This window comes from Podarcis filfolensis (assembly GCF_964270895.1).
Source record: "Podarcis filfolensis genome assembly, chromosome: 15".
Lineage (NCBI taxonomy): Eukaryota > Metazoa > Chordata > Lepidosauria > Squamata > Lacertidae > Podarcis > Podarcis filfolensis.
In genome coordinates this window covers 43,470,377-43,490,902 of record NC_139618.1, presented here as the reverse complement: position 1 = coordinate 43,490,902, position 20,526 = coordinate 43,470,377, and the positions used below count along the sequence as shown (strand labels likewise).

The 20,526-nt window shown below is 42.1% G+C and overlaps 1 protein-coding gene across 1 annotated transcript in view; it reads left to right on the top strand.

The window, feature by feature from the left end:
- Positions 1 to 20,526, top strand: part of NSD3 (nuclear receptor binding SET domain protein 3) — an 84,917-nt gene that overhangs the window by 38,913 nt on the left and 25,478 nt on the right. The window contains exons 8-14 of the mRNA XM_083588329.1: positions 122 to 222; positions 2,611 to 2,656; positions 5,142 to 5,272; positions 5,887 to 6,015; positions 9,554 to 9,680; positions 10,170 to 10,367; positions 12,729 to 12,902. Coding sequence (XP_083444455.1) covers positions 122 to 222; positions 2,611 to 2,656; positions 5,142 to 5,272; positions 5,887 to 6,015; positions 9,554 to 9,680; positions 10,170 to 10,367; positions 12,729 to 12,902 — 906 coding nt within the window. The remainder of the gene's footprint in view (positions 1 to 121; positions 223 to 2,610; positions 2,657 to 5,141; positions 5,273 to 5,886; positions 6,016 to 9,553; positions 9,681 to 10,169; positions 10,368 to 12,728; positions 12,903 to 20,526) is intronic.

The window sequence follows — 20,526 nt, the reverse complement described above, 5'->3', positions numbered from 1 at the left end:
CTCAAAGAAGAATGTAGAGAAATCAGGACTTTGCTATTGAACGTCATCCCTCATTGAGGAAAGAGAGCAGAGAGAGAGAGAGAGAGAGACTCCTGTAATGGAAACCATTCTGTTCCCTCAGGTTCTGTAGAAAAGAAGCAACAGAGAAGATCAATACGAACTCGCTCAGAGTCTGAGAAATCCACTGAAGTTGTGCCAAAGAAGAAGATCAAAAAGGAGCAGGTTGGCTTCCTCCATGTAGAGAGTTAAAATATACTGTATACATACTTTCTGTGGCTTAATACTGATGCCTTTTTATTTCTACCTACCCACCTGCCCCTCTATATCCCCCATTGGGTTTGCTTTTGGACTTCCCCTCCTGAGATCCTTTCCCTCAGTAAATATTGCTGTTAACTGATATCCCTTTTCAGCATCAATCACACTTTGGATAAATGGGAACACAGTGACCTCTTGATGAGCTGATACGTTTACTTTGGCTGTTTCTGTTACAAGCATAGTGATTTTATGTTTCAGTGTTTTCTCTGGAAATGCTACCAGCTTCTTTCTTGTCTTACCCTTGGTTTAGCTGCTGGTTTGTACTGAGTTTTTAGTTTGTTTTCAAAGAAAAGCTAGATGGATTTGTTTGGTTACTCTTGAAAATTTACTATTAGCATAATCATTATTTAAAGGCTATAGCCTTTTATGTTAGCAGAAGGGGAAGAGCATCATGATGGGTTGATTTCGTTTTGTCCTTTAAGTAGAACCAACATGTACAGGGCATTCCTTTTTAAGGATACTGCTTTTGAAACTAGCCAGTTGTAAGTGAAGAGGAATAGGCAAGTTGCATACCACCCATGCGATATATGGATTTTGCAGGTCTCAAGAAGGTTATTGTCACTGTTTCAACTGTTTCAGTATGCTCCCATTTTAAATTTAAGGGCAACCCACCTTGAACCATATACACTATGTAATAAAGATTCTCTAACACGATTATTGCAAGGGCCAAGTAATGTTGGGGGGGGAACATTTCTTGCAATTACAATTCTAATAAACTTTAAGCGTGTTGCACATGATTTCTTGGTTAGCTGAAAGTCTTGAAAATACATCATCACCGTTCTATTTAAATATCCACTCTGTTGCTGCCCTGTTCAACATTTCTCTTGTTGGATTTCCAAAATGGTGGAAGTTAAAGGACTATGACTTCAGTGCAACTTTTTTCCTAAAGTGAATATTAAATATTGGGAAATAGCATATATAACTCTTGGCATCAATTGTTGCAGTTTCCCTTTTTAAATATGAAGCTGTAGTAATTTATATATTTTTAATTAACCATGGTACAAGAACCACATGCCATTGTTCCCCAAGTAGTCTTGCTTGCTTTATACTATGTAGCTAATTAAGACAACATAGTATATTGTACTCATGTTTTTCAGGAAGAGCATATGGCCAGCAAAACTTAATGGTCAGAGATGCACTGTAATGCATAAGCTTGGATGTGATATATGTTGAGAAAGGCGTCCTGATACCTTAGGATTCTGCAACCATATTTGTTTCCCAGGGTCGAGCTTTGTTGCAGTGAATTTCCAAATTTTTTCTGCATCCTTTCGGTTTTAAAATTATAACTGGAATTTTAATTACAAATGAGAGATGCAATGTTAATTCTGTTGCAGTGAGTGGTAGTGAAATACAAGTGATTGTTTAGATTTTATATTTGTATTATCAATTGTATCCTATACAAATCCTTCTATTGTATGTTTTTATCCATTGTACAACGAAATAAAATATTTTTAAAAAATTATAGAATAATCCTTAATAAATATCTATGAGACGTGTTTCTTACATGCACATATAACCAACCTGTGTAGATTTATTATTTATTTATTTATTTATTTATTTATTTATTTATTTATTTCAAGTGGCAATTTTTAGCCTAAAAGCAAGATCTTAGCAAAAGCAGCTGCTTGCAACTACCAAATTCACAACTTGGGTGTACTCTGGAAGAAAGCTTGCCTTCCAATGTAGGATCCAAGACACTGATCCTTGAGGCCATGAAGTGCTTTTACAAGGTCGCCAACTTGCCTGCCCAAGCACTGTGCTGATGTTGCTGTATAGAGGCCTGCAATGCCTCCTGCTCCACTCTGCCTTTGCAGCACTCTATACAGAGGAGCAGCCCATGGCCTCAGAAGCTCAAGTGCTTGCTGAGTGGAAGTGCCTTTTTTAAAAAAATGGGGCAGTAAGTTAAGCGTCACATGGAACTAGAGTGTCCTGTTTCTCTTTATTTTTCTTAGCCATTGTAGGGGTTTTCTGTAGCCCAAGGAGTGGCTGCTAAACCCCCTCTCCTGATTCCTGGACCAAAGATAAAACCATTCCATCGCTAAGTACACAAAGTGAATGATTTGAAGTAAACACAGCTCAGGGGAGGCGCCTCATCACCCAGTTCAGAGAAGGCAGCGTCACTTATCTCCATAAGAGGTGGATCAGAAACGACTTGCTGGGGTGGGGTGGGGCGGGGGTGGAGATGGCAACATGAGTTTCCCTTTTGCTAATTGCTTGCATTGAAGTTTCATTTCCTCTGTTATACTAGGGAACAGGAAATTCCTCTATTAATTGCTTGTTTTCCTGTCTAAACAGGTGGAAACAGTCCCGCAGACAACACTGAAGACTGGATTACAGAAAGGTGAGTAGTGCTGCTTATAACCCAAAACTTGGTATACAGCCTATTTCATTTTTACTCATCTATGCCTTCCATGTTGTGTATGTAAGTAATCCATGTAGGCATTGTAGTCCCACATCTAACAACCACCTGCCTAACCACCTCTTGCATATTTCAATGTGCACATCTGAATGGAGTGTAGGACTGTACTTCATTGCCTCAAGTCCTTCTTGTCCCCCTTTTCCATGCTACTTTATAGATTATTGGAGCGCTTACTAGGAAAATAGGACTGGGATTCACAGACTTTGCCCTGGTCTGAAGTCATTGCTTGCCAGAATAAGAGTTTGCTTGCCAACTGGCTCATTCACCTACTGCCCAGTGGTAGCCAGATCAAATAAAAAGGGAATGAACCAGGTCCCTGAGCATAGGGACAACAGCATGCTTTTAAAGTTCTTTTTAAAAGCTTGCAAAAAAGCAGGGACACTCCTTCTTAATCTCTTGCATTAATAGTTAATGCAGTGAACATAAGATCCCACCTGGATAAGACCAGAAGCCCATCTAAAATTCCCACAGCAACTGATATTCAGAGACATCCTACCTCTGATGTTGGAGGTAATATTTATTTATTATTTAAAGAATTTTTAACATGCTGTTCAGCCGAAAAAGGCTTCTAGAGTGGCCAAAACATAACCAAATATAAGAAATGCTCAGAATCTAAAAGACAGAAACTCAAAAGGGATTGGGTGGAACAAAAAAGGAAAGAAGAATGTTCTTGTAATGACTGGCTGGAATGGAACAATTTGGAGAGGAGTTGGCGATCTTTCAGCAGATCCCATAGAGAGGTCCCCCCCCCCTCTCTCGCCTTATGGGATGGCTGTGGATAGATGACAGTTGAGGGAAGAGCCTAGTGGATCTGGTCTCTCAGCAGAGTAGATGGATAGGCCCTGCGGTCCTGTCTCTCCTTCTGCTAGATCAATCAGGTCTGGTAGCATTGGATCTGTTGCACTGACCTACAAGAGCTAGGAAAAGTTTGGCAGGCAGGTAGGGATCAAAAGAACTAAATCAAATCAAAAGAGCTTTGTCGCTGGTTCCATGAGCCTCAGAAGCCTTTGGGCTTGTGTTTCTCAAACACTCATCTTGCATGTCACATGGAAAGCTGATTTGGTGCGGAGGTCTTGTTTCAGAGGAATGGGGTGGGTGAGAGAGTTTTTAAAAATTCTTTAGGCTTTCTTAAGTAGTGTGATGGATTTTAGCCTTTGTCGCTGGTGGCAAAGCAGGGACGAGACTTATTATTTCCAGCTCCTCTGTCCCCAATAACGTGTCATTGAAATAGTTATGACCTTGGTCTTCTCTATCACACTACGTATGAACAAAAGGATGTCAATTCAATATAAGCTGGAAAATGTGTGTGGTGATAATTGCTTCTGGTGCAGCCTTTTGTGTATAAGAGCAGACAATTTGCAGAAAGTGTAAAAAGTATCCTTGCCAGGGTGGCTCACTGTGACAGCTATAGGTCTGTTCCAACATTTCCCTGGCCCCTCTGAGAGAGGTTCGGAGGGTGGTGAGAAGGCAGAATACTTCTTTCTGTTGTCTCCCTCCCCACCATTTAAGGAATGCTCTCTCCTGGCAAGGGCCTCTGATGCCAACATGAACATCCTTTCAGTGCCAGGTTAAGATGCCTGTCTTCTCCAAGCATTTGAGGGAATGTGATTACCACTCTTACTGCTGTTTCTGTGCAAATATTATTTGGAGGGGCGGATGGTATTATTTTATTCTTAAATTTGATGATGCACTTAAAAAAAATCATGCAAGTCATTGCGACATTTTGTACTAGGTGACAAATAATCATTATAATAACAGCAATATGCCATTGATATGTGTAAACTGCCCCAAAGCCTACTGAAGAATAGGGTAAAAAAATCTATAAATAACACTATTCAACCCCCCTTTCTTGCTGCCTTTTTAAGCATGCTTTGAATTTTAGTTTTGTGGGGTTTAGCTTTGTAGGGTTGAGCATCATTGCCTCTTCCCTGACCTTTACGTACTGTATAGCATTCAACTTCAGTTGTTTTTATTACTGTTTTAGTGCTTATACTGTAAGCAGCCTTGAAAATATTTCATATTTAAAGACAGGTTATGGATGAATGAAATAAACACTATACAAAGCACCCTCACCCCCTGCTACTCCCTTCTTCTCCATGGTGCCTCCCAGATGTTGTGGATTCCCTACTCTCATCCAGTCCAACCAGCATGACCAGTGGTCATGAATGAGGGGAGATGTAGTCCTGCAGAGCACCCTGGGGGCTACCTCTGATCTATGGGTTGGAGTGACAATCTTTCAAAGAATTGGAGTTATCTTAGTGGACTAGTTGCAATTTTAAAAGCTTTTAAACTAAGTGTCTTGTCAGTTCCATCTCTGCATGTGTCTACCCAGCCCCTTAGTTTCTCCTTCAGTGTTTAATACATTTAAGAGATCTTTTAAGATTAATTCCAGTATGTTGTATTCAAGGTGCCAGTGAGATTTCAGATTCTTGTAAGCCTCTAAAGAAAAGGAGTCGTGCCTCAACAGATGTAGAACTGACTAGCTCAGCATACAGAGATACATCTGACTCTGATTCGAGAGGTCTTAATGATCCACAGGTACATGTTTTGTATTTCTTGATGTGCTTTGAAATGGGCAAATAACTGATGATAGTGAACTGTGCATAATTTCTCCTTGATTAGTCAGAGCATTTTACATTGAAAATGGGAAATGTAGGGAGTAGATTGGTGTTATGGACAGAGTTGCATATTTCAAAGATTCAGAATACATCCTAGCTACAACAATTAACTTACTCAGAATCTCAGCTACTGCTCCTTTCCTCCCTCTCTCTTAATTCATTTAGCAAGGTCCTATGGTTGTGAAAATACTCAGTTTTTCTCCTTTTGCTTCCTCCAACTGGCAGACTAAATTATTGAAAATAAGATGCTAAGTTCCATACCACACAATTCAGCTTTTCTTATTTCAGATTTGGTGCAGTCCCCCCCCCCCCCAAGGCTGTGAGGTTTTCCTCATTTACACATTGTATTGATACAAATTTGGAAATGGCAGAACATACTATAGAGTTGATCTAAAATAAGAGAGAAGATTTCATAGAAAATTTCAATGTCTATCATATTATTATGGTTTTCTCTTTCAATCAGTGGCATTTATCTTTTGTAGCATTCCTTTTAAAAAGTTGGCAATATAAATGGCTGTGGGCTTTTTCTTTTAGGGTAGCTTTGGAAAACAGTCAGACAGCCCTTCAGCTGCAGCAGATGCTGATGCTTCTGATGTACAATCCGTGGACTCAAGTTTATCAAGAAGAGGTTCTGGGACAAGTAAGAGAGACACAATATGTCAGGTAAATAAAAAGTGTGGCAGGATCAAGGCTGCAATCCTATACATGCACTCATAGGAGCAAGAGTAAGTGAGACTTACTTCAGAGTAAAAATGCACAGGATTGAGCTGCACTGCTTTCAGCTAAAACCTTTTGGACAACACAAGGTCAGCACCATGCTAGGTAAAGGTAAAGGGACCCTTGACCATTAGGTCCAGTCGTGACCGACTCTGGGGTTGCGGTGCTCATCTCGCTTTATTGGCCGAGGGAGCCGGCGTACAGCTTCCGGGTCATGTGGCCAGCATGACTAAGCCGCTTCTGGCGAACCAGAGCAGCGCACGGAAACGCCTACATGATGTTTAAATCCCAGCATGGACTTGAAAGCTATTTAGCTGATTCAAGCCTTCGTTAAGAAATACAGTGGTACCTCGGGTTAAGTACTTAATTCATTCCAGAGGTCCGTTCTTAACCTGAAACTGTTCTTAACCTGAAACTGTTCTTAACCTGAAGCACCACTTCAGCTAATGGGGCCTCCCGCTGCCTCCGTGCCCAGAGCACGATTTCTGTTCTCATCCTGAAGCAAAGTTCTTAACCCGAGGTACTATTTCTGGGTTAGCGGAGTCTGCAACCTGAAGCGTATGTAACCTGAAGCGTATGTAACCCGAGGTACCACTGTACTTCTCAACCTTGTTACATACCTTTGACTGCATTTCCCATAATATACCTCCAGCTAATTTTCTCTGCATTTGTACCTCTGGCAAAATTAAGGATTAGCCTTGCTTCTGATACTATGTAACTCTTGAGTGCCCAGGATAAGTTCTTTCCTGCTTTTTTTGCTTGCAAATTAAGCAGAAAGTGGCTCCTTTGCATTAGTGCTGGCCAAAATGCAACTGAATCACAGCTGTTCAGTGCATAATGAATTCCCATTTATTTTAGACCTCTATAGATCCAGAAAGCTTGAGGGCACTGACTCTGAAATTCCACATTATTGCTATTATTATCGTAATCATCATCCACATCCTTTTTAGGGGGGAAACATTTAGTTGTTATAACCATATGCTGAAACAAAAATTAAGCAACCATAACAATTTTTAACAGAATGGAAACAGGTCAAAATGCTTACCTCATTGAAAAATCCAGGTACTCTGCTAATGATAAAAAAGTAGCTGTTGTTATAACAGTGATAAAAACACCTTAACAATCTAAAGCAATTCCCACTCGCATGTCATCAGATTGTCCTCTGAATCAATGAGAGACTATAAAATACCCCACCTTTCCTGCAAGGAGCTCAAGGTGACACATGTGGTTCTCCTCTTTCTCTCTTTATTCTCTGTGAGCCTAAGAAGCAGCAACTGGCCTGGGTCACCCAGTGAGCTCTAGGGTTGAGTGGTGATTCAAATTTGAATCTTCCAGGTCTCCGAAGTCCAACACTGGTTGTCTTGAGGGAGGCTGGCAAATTCCAAGAGGCAAGCACAATAGGCAACCGCAGGATACAATATAATGTGAACACAGTCTAAGATTCTAAGTTTCCTTGATCCTGGTAGTTGTATCTTAGACAGAGACAAAACTATCCTTTAAATGCTCTGTCCAAAGGTCACTAGGGGTTGCACCGATTACAACATATAATACAGATTTGTGATAGTTTTCAAGCACATGCCTACATGTGCCCTCTCAAAACTAAGTGTCCTACTGAGTTCAATGATGCTTACTCCCAGGTAAGTGAGTATAGGCTTGCAGCCTTAAAGTCATGAATTGGGAGAATAACCTCTGATAGGTCATATCTAGAGTAGGGATGTTTGAGGAATTTAGTTTTTGTGAATTTGGATGCAAACTGATACACATTTCCTGCACTAATAGGTGGATTGGAATATAATTAGCCTTCAAATTTAGCACTTTGAATTTTGTGATATGTTCTTTGCTCAAAAAAGGTGTTAAAATGTGTTAAAATATGTATCTTAGAATAAAATGTTTAGAATGATGTATATTTTAAAATAAATATAAATATGCATTTCCCTGTGGATTCTAAACAGGACTTACAAATGAACACATGCAGGATAGACATGGTCTGGAAATAGACTGTCCTATCCACCACTAATTTAGAATACAACCAGGTGCTGAGAAGTGGGAGCAGTGAGAAGAGATGAAGAAGAAATGAATAAGACTGTAGTGGATTCAGTGCACTGAAAGGAAAATATGGGGAGTGAATGGCAGTAGAAGGGGTAGAAATATTAGGCAAGACTCCAGGACTAAGCAGGTTATGGCAGGGTGTCAAGGGATTCGCCTATAAACCTAATATATCTCAGATTGGTAATGGTCTTAGCCAGGCACTACTTTTTAGAAGACTTGACATTTAGAAAACATGATATTGCAACCTTACCTGAAGGGCCCTGGGCATAATCTGCAAAGCAGCAGACTTGAATCAAACAGAACTGGGTTGAAGACCAGAATCCTTACATTACATTGACATTGACGGCTACCCTAGTAATCAGTATTTAAAGACCATTTTAATGGTGAACTTCAAGGGACCAAATTACTTTAGTTTAGTAATCCTTACAATAGTCCTATAAGGCTGGTTAGCATTATTTTAGTTAGTATTGTGGCAGCCCATCAGAGGTTGATGGGCTGCAAAACAGGTCATATGCTGACATTCCATCTGATAGGAGGCATTTGAAGTTGTGCAAATTTTATAAAGTGGAAAGTGTGGCCTCTAGAAATAGGAGGGAATGTAAGGATTGGAAAAAAGATTCAAACTTAACTGAGGTAATGACATCTGCACTGCATTTGTAGCAGCATCACAGGGGTTTAACCAACTAAGTTCTACTCACAGTAGACCCACTGAACCTAAAGTCCTGTCCTAATTCCAGTGAGTTTACTCTGAGTAAAGCTAGCGTTGGCTACAGCCCTCAGTGTTCTCGGTCTGGAAGAATTCCCAGCCACTGACTCTGTACTCAAGTAGAAACCATACTTCACCTTATAAGTGTTTGTTAAAAGAGTGGAGAAAATATTGGTTTGATCACATTCACCCAATGATAGGAGTAGAGCTGAAGCAGAGTAGTGTTACCAGGTTCTTGACATCATTACTGCTCTGGAGTCTGCCATTTGTCCTTGGGCAAAGTACCCAGGGTCACCAACGGAGTCGCAAGGATCTGTGAGGGTTGCCCTCTGCCTTGGTGTGCTCCTCATGTCTTGCAAGCTCCTGACCGTGGGGCTGCCTTATTCCAGCAATGCAGGACTAGTTTCTTTCAAATGCAGGGCCTTGAAATGGGCTTACTCTGCTCCCTGTTTCTGGTGGCCCCAACAGTTGGTCTTCAAGCCTCCTCCCATCTGGCTAGCCCAGCCACTTCATCTGAAGAATCTTGGTCACACCAGCCCAGTACTTTTCAACCAGTGCTTCTTGACATACCAAAAAAATATGACCTGTAGAAGAGTCCTGTGCTAGACAGTGATGGAACCTTGCAGGGTTGTGTGGTGTCCCCCTCTTTTAGCTTTAGCTCTGATTGCTTACATTGAATATTTAAAACCTCTCGTCGTTATGATCACATATTCATTATTTTCTCTTAAGATTTGTGAAAGTTCTGGTGAATCTCTGGTGTCCTGTGAAGGAGAATGCTGCAGGGTCTTCCATACAGAATGCCTAGGATTGAGCTCACAGCCTGATGGGAAGTTCATCTGCCTGGAGTGCAAAAATGGTAAATGAGGGAATGACTTCTACCTTGTGAATTCTCCTGGTAGGAGTTCTGGAGGCTCTTGTTCAGCTTGGCTGTTGTGTTCCTGTCCTGGAGGGTTCACTAGCAAATATATTGGCTTCCCCGTGTGTGTGTGTGTGTGTGTGTGTCAAAGCACATTAAACTATTCAGGTTTCCCAGCCTGGGTCTTGCTCTGTGGCACTATCTTGGCTAATTTGCTCCTTCTTTTCTAGCCACCGTCCATTAACTCAGCTTCCCCCCTTGCCACCCACTTTCTATTCGTACTGAGTAACTGGGGGAAATCGCCTTGATGGTCAGCTTTCTGAGCCTCAGAAAGCTGGCAGGAATATACAGTTGTCTTCCTTTCCCGTCCACTCTGTCTGAAGAAGTCTGCAGAGACCTAGGGCAGCTACTACCTGTCATGGCTGCTTTGTTTTATATTCTCAGAATGTTTTACCCTAGGCTGGTCCTCTTTATTTCTCTTTTCTAAAGGACAGCATACATGCTTTTCCTGCAAGCTGCCTGGCAAAGACGTGAAACGCTGCTCTGTCAATGCCTGTGGCAAATTTTATCACGAGGTCTGCATCCGCAAGTTTGCTACGGCTGTTTTTGAGTCCCGAGGATTCCGTTGCCCCCAACACTGCTGTACTGCCTGCTCCATGGAGAAGGATATTCATAAAGCGAGCAAAGGTAAGATTCTTACTTGTTGTCTTTGGAGAAGAGCAGGAAACCGCAGACTCTCTGATGTGTTGCAGCAACAACCCCAAGGTGCTTAGACTGCTGCAGTTACCACTCAGCCTGTTTAGCTTGACCCTGGAAATAGAAAGAGCAGCATCAGGGACACTCTTCATAGCTGCCATTAAGGCAACCTGATAATGCTGGCCCAGGTATCCTGATACAAGGCTTCCCTGTGGTCATTGAATTCCCTTGGAGAATGTGCTGTTTTATTCTCCCATGGCACAAGGGCAGCTTGGTGTATCATACCTTGACATTCATGCTGTGATGAACGGCAGGTCAGAAATCTTTTATATAATTAAAAAATGGTGTTGGTGGCCTTGAATTGAGGCTACCAATTCCTGTAGTTGGCTTGTGATGGAGGAACCCATTGCCAAGATCTGAAAGTGGATCAGCACATATTAGTCATACTCATTAACTTCAGTGGGTCTGTTTTGAGTAAAACCTAGTTGAGTACCACACAAAGCCACTTAGCAGCATATTTGTTTCACTGGTGAAATGTTTTCTTGTTGTGTAACAAGTTTTCACTATCCCAGCTGTTGTGTTGGATTCTTGCGCAACATTCAAACACCCGTCCACCAGTGTAAGACTCCTTGCACTAGTGGATGGAGAAGGTTTGATGCAACTTAAAATATCTGTATGTTTTCCTGCTCATGCACCAGACATGCCGGTATGCTGAGCTAGTCTCAGATTGTTATCATATCAGCAAGAAACTCAGCCAGGCACTTAATACGGGTGGCCATATTTCTGTTCTGGTTCTATCCAAGGAGTGAGAAGTAGTTACTGTATTAACCTGTCCTGATGGCCTCTGGCTGTTTTTCATTGCTGTTGGCAGTGAACAAGAGAAGCCAAATATTAGGCCATCAACAAGTATAGCAGAGCTTGTTTCATTTTATTTTCAGTTACTTAACAGAATTTGCAGAGACCTTTTGGTACAGCAGACATAAAACCTGTACAGTAGGATGTGAAAAGAAGTGACGTTATATTTTGCTTGGTTATTGATATCTTTTGTGTAAAACAATCTGTGTACCCTGTGCGTGCAGAAAAGTGGAGCTGTCACTTAAAGAAGAAGGGATAGCTGGAGGATTGCTCAATTGGGTTGAGGTACAGAAACACACCTGCCTAACAAACATCCATTAGCGTTCCTAGCAGCCTTTATTGAATTAGGCCTGAGTTAGCTAGAATACATTTGAGATAAGCTATAGAGCAGGGCTGGGGAACCTGCAGCTCATGGGCCTAATGAGGCCCACCAGGCCATCTTGGCCAAGCCATGACCCCAACCCTACACATGTCATCAGGTGTGGGACAGGAGAAGGCACAGCTGCACCAAAGGGGGTTTGCACGCACTGTTAATCAGCAGCACCTGCACAGCCCTTTGCAAGAGATGATTGCCAGGATCTGGTAAGTGCCACACGGCTGTGTAAGTCCCAGCAGTCAGCTGATTGTCTGTGTGCCCACCTGTCATACTTTACATTGGGGAGGGGGGCATAGAGATAAGGATCCAGCCCATCAGCCAGGTTCTGTTCCTCACCCTTGTTGTAGAGCATATGAATTCTCAGCCACAAAAAGGCACGTCAGATAGGGACTCTCAAGACTTTGGTGTACTGAGGCTCTTTTAGGTTGAAAGGGGGGGGATCTCAGCCTCATCAAGATTAGTCAAAGCAAAGAAAAGGTTGACTCTTCTGCTAATGGCCCTCACTCTTGCAGCGGTGGAGCCATGTGGACAGCAAGGGTCTTTACCGTGCTTTTGATGTGCAGGTGAAAGAGAGATTCTTTGGGAAATACTGGTGGTATTCACTGCTCCCTGTGTTGACAACCCAGCCATCTAGTTTTTCTAGATGTGGGAGAGTGGAAGGCCAGATTCAGGGCACGAAAGCCTCACTTTGCAGGGGGGTGTGTGTGTGTAAGTGTGTAAGTAAATCTACTCTGATTCTGAGTTTGCAGCAGGTGTTTCAAGCTGTCTTCATAGACATGAGCACTAAAAATGTCTTTATTTATTTATGGAAGCTGAGGTTCTTGGGAACCTGACCTCTGAGCATGATATGATGTGCTAGATCTTTTCTGCACTCCTATGGAATAATCCCAATATGAATTTGGCTGTGCCCATTTATGGCTCATGTTAGGATTATCCAAAACAGGTTCTCCCCAGGGTGTGGGTGGAGTTGCACCCCTAGGGATGCAAAATGTCATTGCTTTTTGAAAACTGTTACATCATTATTAGGTATATCAAATGAAAATCAAAACTTCGTTGCAGACTTTGAAGTCTGTAGCCATGTTCTAAACATACTGTCCTATGGTCCATTTTATATTAAACAGGTCGCATGGTGAGATGTTTGAGATGCCCCATTGCCTATCACTCGGGAGATGGCTGTATTGCTGCAGGAAGTTTGTTTGTGTCATCCCACATTCTCATCTGTAGTAACCATTCCAAAAGGAGCAATCACTCTTCATCAGCTGTAAATGTAGGCTTTTGTTTCGTTTGTGCAAGAGGTGAGCTCTGTTTTTTTGTCTTCCTCTGTTTATATCTTTGGTGTTCAGTCCTTGATTTTGTTAAAAACTGAACTGTGAACCCCCACACCCCCACTCCCACCCCTTCTGCTCTGGGGAAATTATTTTTGTTCTCAAGTTTCCTCCTTGGCTATTGGATGTAGCATATTAATTTTCTACAGGCTTTTAGCTGCTAGTGCCCATTCTTAGACACGTTAGGAAGGATACCAAGGTGGTGCCTTCTGCTTCCAGGTGGGGTGGGGGGAGCCTGTGGCAAAGTCCCTGATGCCAGCGGCTGGAATTCTAATACTGACTTTTCCAGTCACTTTTGGCAGCCATGAATGTGTTCAGTTCATCATGTAAATCAAAACTGATCCTGCAGGTGGGTGGGTTATTCATAGATTAGAAAAAGGTCCCTTTTCAACCATGAAATACTTTTAAATATGAGTTAGAGGAAACACCACTTTTTAAGCTAAATATAAGTAGGAAGAGACTTCTGTTCTCTAATTCTAGTAGTTCTGAATCCTCCTTTACAAATTTTACTAATTTAAAGCATGGAGACTAGAATTGCATACACTTTGCTGGGAGTAAACATGGCTAGGATTGCACAGTAAGTTCTTTGTCATTTACTTGTTTTAGTCAATGATAACCCAGCAAGATTAGCTGTATAGATGTAAAATGAGCTTATGTATAGTGCATTGTAGTATACCAGCAATGTGGTAGTAAATTTCACATGAGCAGTTATGGAAGTCAGTTCTAGGAAGAGGGAATAACTGAGCTGTGACTCTTAAATTGTATTCAGTGGATGCAGGCAGTGATTTAGACAAGAACAGGCTTCCTCAGCCTCGGCCCTCCAGATGTTTAGAGACTACAATTCCCATCATCTCTGACCACTGGTCCTGCTAGCTAGGGATAATGGAAGTTGTAGGCCAAAAACATCTGGAGGGCTGACGTTGAGGAAGCCTGGACTAGAATCTAACAGGTACTGACAGGAACTACCTTTGCCCTGTTGAAATGAGAAGAATATACCTGCATTGCCTGGTAGAATGCACCCCTTTCTGCTTGATTCCCCAAAGTTTCATCAATAGATGTCAATTAAAATTATTTTTCTGAATGTTGTTTGTAAAGGCAGGTGAAGGGGAGAGAGAGAGACATACAGAGACAGAGAACATAAACAGATGTGGTGGAAATAACTATTTCATTTCCTCCTTGGGATATATTACATACAGGAGAGGCAATGATGCTGACACAGGGCATGGAGGTAAACAGGAGACAAAGTTCATGTCCCTTTAAATAAATTTAATTTTTTCCAGAGGAATGGCGCCTGAAGGCTCAGAGGGAAACAGTAAGTTTTAGAGTGTTGAGCTTGAGCAGGGGTCCTTGGAGCAGTAAGAAAACCAAATAATTTTCAACATCTGGAGTGAATGGATCTAACTCCTTTTCAGCACGTCCTAAGCAGGACGTTCAGACTGTCCTAAGCAGTCTTCATGCCAATGGAGTCACAGTTGTGGGCACAAACTATTTGCATATCTCTAGCGTTGTTTGCTTCAGTTTCCTTTTACCTGTTGGGGTTGGGGGTTACTTCTTAGCTACCTTTCCCTCCAACTTTAAGATTGACTTCACTTTCATATTTACAAGCATGATTTAAAAAAAAAATACATCTGATAGGCGATCAAATTTAAAATATCTAGAAATATCTAATATACAGGATCAAAACTTCTTAAATGGGTTGGCTGTTGCTAGCTTTTCCAAAACTTGTAGTTTTTAGATTCCAGCTCTTTTAGTGTTCAGAAAGGCAGGTGGCCACTTTGGTCATCCTGCGCTCCAGTCCTAAGTTAATTACATCACACTATGATTTCTGCCTACCTCTCTGGTCTGGGTTGGGTAAATTCTCCTGAACTTCTACTTTAGGACAGACAGAGGGAGCAGCTCTTTTGTTCTTATATCAAAAGGAGAATTAGCTGGTAATTTAAATGCTCTTAAGTAGCTAGTCATTTTAATTACTGTTCTGTATTGCTTTCAAAAGATTTTATGCCCTGATATTTTGCAAGGGGGTGGTATGTAAATAAATCTATAAATAAAGAAAACAAAACATATGAATTCAAGCAGCCAAAAGGCATAGACAGCCACATTAGAATAGGACTTGGTGCCTCAGCCGCTGCAGTGCTCAGGTTTCCCTCTTCATATGGGAAGATGCTGCACATGCTGTTGCATCGAGAAGCTTTCACATGGGGGCTCATAATCTTCATGGGTTGCCCCAGTTCACTGGAGAACCATTTGCCAACCTCCTGATGTGGAGACTGTCTACGTGGTTGAGCCAGTGCCCAAGGCAAGGCACCATGCCGACACTTTTTGAGCAGTTTCTGTCTTGGAGATGGTGACATAAACATTTTCTCTGAGAAATTACAGTTGGCCTTCAGAATGGTGAAATTTGCTCTGTTGCAGTACTTGTGCAGTGAAGGAATAGCTTGTAGATTTCTACTTCCTAATTGAAAATTCTTTGCACGTTTTAAGATATATACACACTATTTCTGAAAAGCTTTGTTGGATAGAAGGCTATTGACAAGGTTTGCAGGGTGAGTTGTGGTTGCTACAGTAATAGAGTGCTGATGCAAACAACAGTGTATTTATTAGATATGCACAACAGCCATGAATGGGTTCTGACCTTCAAACACTTTGCTTTGTACCTAGTTGCCTACCTCTGATTACTGTTCTTTCTAGGCCGTTGCCTTCTCAGGTTCATGGTTTCAGTTGTCCTTGGAAACTTTCATGGGGTGAATGGGGATGCTGGTACATTTTGTTCTCTCTTTTGTAAAAGTTGTTTCCCTTCCCAAATTTACTGGTTTTGATGTTGAGCAGTATTCTTCAAAAGCACAGCGATGTCTGTTGTGTTTCAAATTGCTCTGTCTGCTAGGACAGTCTAGTCTATAGGTAAAAACATTAGGTGTGCTATTAATCGTTGAAGTGTAAGGCAAATGAAAAAAAGGGAAAGTGTGGTTTTTGCCAAAAAAATTGTTACAGTTGACATTTTTAGTTTGGGGGAAAGGAAGCATGCAGAGTGGGTTGATTCCTTCTACCACCCAGGAAGGCAGAGGACATGTGATCAAACTTTTCATCCTAGCCTTGTAGATTCCTCCTCTGCTTGCTTCCTGCTTTTGTGCAGCCAACTGCTGGGGTCCTGTCATGCCTGAGGCTATCACTACAAAGTTTCAAGGCCAGCCAACAACAACAACAGAGGAGTCTGAGGAGTACTGACCTGCCCTTCAGCTCAGCTGATGCAAAGGGATAGCAAAGCAGGAGGAGGGTGCTCTCAGCACCATTATCTCAGCCTCTGCATCTTTGTATCAGGTGTCATCTGCAGATGGGGAAAAAACATTTATATGGCAGTCCCTTTTCAGAGGATGGCAGGGCATCAAGCAGCTAACTCACATAGCTGCCTGCAGCTGACTTTAGCAGAATGCAGTGGCTTTTCAAAAATGCACCACAACTGCTCAAATGCCACACCCCATGTCTTCTTTGGGGTCTCCCTCCTCCATGGCTACTAGGTCCTTCACCTCCAGCCTTTTTTTTATAACTGAGGAACAATTTATTCATAGAATTTATGGGCTGTTATTGATGATTTCACCAATTAAATGTTAAAACAAAACAAAGAAGATAGATAGAAGATAGATTTCAAAAACACTTTAGAATGGCATCAGCACATTCAGAGTTTTCTGTCTCCCCCAGTCCCCAGACAGGAGGGATAGCTAGAAGCCAGACAAAAGCCCCCAGCTAAACATGTTCATGCTGCTTGTTCACTGTTTATCAGAGGAACCTAATCAGTATTCGCCTGAACTCACATCTGCTGGCTTTCTATCCTCCTGCAGAATGTTGCCTCTCAGGGCTTCCCATACAGGCACCTCATTCTCCCCTCTTAATCAAGGGCCCTTCCAACAACAGAGTAGCTTGAAGAAGGGAGCTAGAGAAGGGTCACTTGGCAGCAGAACTAATGGGTAATCCACTACCAGACTTACTCATAATTATGATATTTTGCCTTTATTAGCAAAAGCCTTATTGTCACTTGGTTTACAACCTTGGCTCCTCAGCCATCTCAAATGAGTTCCAGAGGTGTACTGGTGTTTTCTGAGTTCTGGTCAGCCTCCAAGGAAGTGCTCTTCCTCCTCCTCCTCTTCAGATGGTAGACTTGGAATGGGCTAGCTCCTTACAGAGCAAAAAGGCTGCTAAACTAGCTCACAGGTTCTACACTCTTTCTTCCCAACCAATGGAAAAACTAGAAATCCCAGTAGTAGATTCCCTGGGGACAGTCTTGTTGTCATGTGCACTCTTACCTATGGATAATGAATGTTGCATTAAGAGCCTATTGAAAAGAAATCCAATGTGGCAGTCAAGAAATCTCATTCGGACTAAGCCCTGGCTTTAAGAGCCACTTCTACTTTCATTCTTTAATTATCATTTTATTTCTCTGACTTGCAAACCTACAAAACAAGGATTTGGATGATAGAATCCTCCATAGAGCATTGAGAAGGCTGGCCAAGGCCTTGGCATTCATTGTAGGTCCCACCCTGAATGCTTTGCCATTTTTCACCAGGCGATCACTGCTACTCTGTGAGTAGCAGTTCACCACCCACCTCCCATTTTAATCAGTGCCCTTTAACAGGATTTGTCTCTTTGGTGATGTGTACTCAAGCAACCCCTTGTAGAAACAAAGGACAAATGCATCCCAACAGGGGAGGGACAGCCTAGATATACTTATTACTCATTTCACCTCAGTAAAAGCTCATTTCACCACAGGGATTATAGAAACTGAAGCCCACATGGTGACACATATTCTAGGGCAGACCTGCTGAGCTGCCAGCCTTCCTCCAGTGGGAAGAAGATTGAAGTTGTTTCTCCTCACCTTGGAACCCTAATTGGACAACTGGGTGTTAAACCCAGTCACAGAATTTTAGTCCAGACCAAAAGACTGTTTTTGACCATGGCCAGCCTTCTGGTCAGAGGTGAAACAGGTCATAACATCATCCAGAATCTGTTAGAAATAGGGGTCATTGAGCCAGTTCCCTCAGAGGAATAATTCTCTGCTTTAGTCAGTCATCTTTGTTGACCCAAAGGAAAGAGGGAACTGGATGTCCATATTGGAATTGGAATATGTAAACAGTGTCAGGATTTATTGCAAGTTCAGGATGGAGTCCCTCAGGACCACCAGGGAGGCAATTCACAAAGTGGACTCCATAGATTTAACAGGGCCATGCCTTCATATCCCCGTATCCTCTCTGTTTGGGCAACTCCTGAGCTTTGTATACCAGCAGACAGGTAGACACTGATATCGGTAGCATCCTTTCACTTCCTGCTCTTTGGGTCTTTATCCAGGAACAGAGCACAACAGGACTTACAGAAAACTTTGGCTTCATTATAAACAAGCACAAAAGCCATCTCTACCCACCCAGAAAATTATGGCACATGGGAGCAGTTCTAGACCCAGAAAAAAGAATTTAATGTGCTTTTCGCAGGAGAGAAACCAGAACTTTCTTGCAAACCTCAGACCACTGCTTTATCTAGCAGTGCTCCTCTCATAGAGATTTGCAGGGCAGCCATATGGAAATCCTTCGTGTTCACCAAACATTTTTACCTCCACTGAGTTGGCTTTGGGGGAGAGAGTGCTCTAGCGTGTTCTCCCTCTGCTTGAACTTCAGCCACTGTTCATTTTCTGTTTCCCTCCCTGGTGATCAGGGCAGCTTTTGCACACATCACACTATCGGATGCTCCTTTACTCTAAACTGAGAAAGGAACTTGGGGCATTTATCTTCTTTTGGGGTGAACAAGGCATCCAAGGCTCACTCTACCACAGCCAACCTCTAGCACTCATTAGACACTCCTGAACAGTTACATCTGCTGAGGCCTCCGGCTGGCATCAGGTCCCCTGCAGCTCCAGTTCTTTACACTTCTCAGCAAACTCTTCCTCAGGCTTGGCCATAGGGCAGAACAGAGAAGGAGTCTACATGACCAGGCTGAACTGCAAAGGTTTGCTCACAAGTTCTCTAATTTTCTGGGTGGTAAGAGTCAGCCCACCTGATTGGGTTTTTCTTCACTCCAAACCAGAAGGAACCTTCATGGTAAGTGTCCAATGTTCCTTTTGTATTGTGTTTTCGTGAACATAATAATGGGACTCCCATCAGCTCCAACTAGCACAGCGGGCTAAATGGGCTCTTGTGTGATCCAAAGGCACACAGGATGGCACATTAATACCCTGCCTGCTCCCTGACTAATGACATTCTGTCAGTCCCATCAACCTCACAAGCACATGGGGGGTGCACCAGAGATAGAGCTTCATCTGTGGCTGGTCCCATATTGTGGAATTCCCTCTCAGGAGAGGCTAGACTGGCTCCCTCTTTGCTATCCTTGCAGACGATGCTGGTCACTGGGCTGATGTCAGGGCACATCGGATTTCAATTGCTACTTCTAAATGTGTTTTGATATATTTAAACTATTGGGTTTACTAGTTAATTTTTATTACTGTATATTTTGTGATGCTATTTTTTAATGTTGGAAGCCGCCTTGAATCCCAACATGAGAGAAAGGTGGAATAGTAATACATTGAATAATAAGAACAAGGACTTTATTGTACGTTGACTTGTTGATCTGGTTTTCACAGAGATGTATTTCTTGAGGGTTCTGTAATGAAGGCTGCAATCCAAGGCACAGTTACCTTGAAGTTAAGAGGGCTTACTTCTAAGTAGGCATGTTTAGGATTTTTTTAAAAAAAAAAATGCATTGAAGAATAGCTTTCAGTACATTGCAGCTATATCCTGCATTTACTTTTGAGAAGTATTGATCACTGCTAGGAACACGTGTTTCAGAGACAACAACTTTGGAAGTGTAGCAAGGCTTTGAGACAGTATAGTGTAGCCTTGCCGTGCAAGGGTCTAAAATGGAGACTTGTCCCAAATCTGAGTAAAATGGATGAATTCTTAGCTTTTGTAATAAAATTTTAAGATTCCCGAAGTGTTCTGTTGATTATCATGTGTGCCTTCTGTAGTTTGAAGACAAAAGTTTATGTTGGCCACATTTCCATGTAATGCTAACCCCAAAATTCTGGGGTGCTTTGCTGCTAGCAAAAAGGAGGAGTAAAGCTAACCAGAATTTTAGTGGCCTACAGTGTTGATTTTGCTGCATGGTTTATAATCAAGTTTATAATGATTTTTTCCTGATCTTTCTCTGGATTTGCCTCCTAGCTTGGCTGATAACAGTTCTAGTAAATACTGGGGTCCCTGAGAACAAATACAATTCAGGCATCTCATGATAACTCTTTGTGCGTTTCTCCTCAACATACGTGCATTTTTGTGTAGGAAACCAACATTTAATGTTGAGACTGCAGTATGCACTTCATAACATAAGCTTTTTAAATGGGACTGGCATGCGTGGAATGATTAACTTAGCATGGCTTGCCTCCCTTGCCGTAGTCATCAGAGGAATAGACTTCAGGTTCTTCCTATGAAGCATTTGCACAAGAATCTTGGGGCTGTATCCAGTGTTTTCCTACTCAGTAACTTAGGTCCATTAATTTCAGTGGGTATGCTCTAAGTGAATTAGTTGTATATGGCCCCTTTTTCTTGAAAGATCGTGCTCTCTA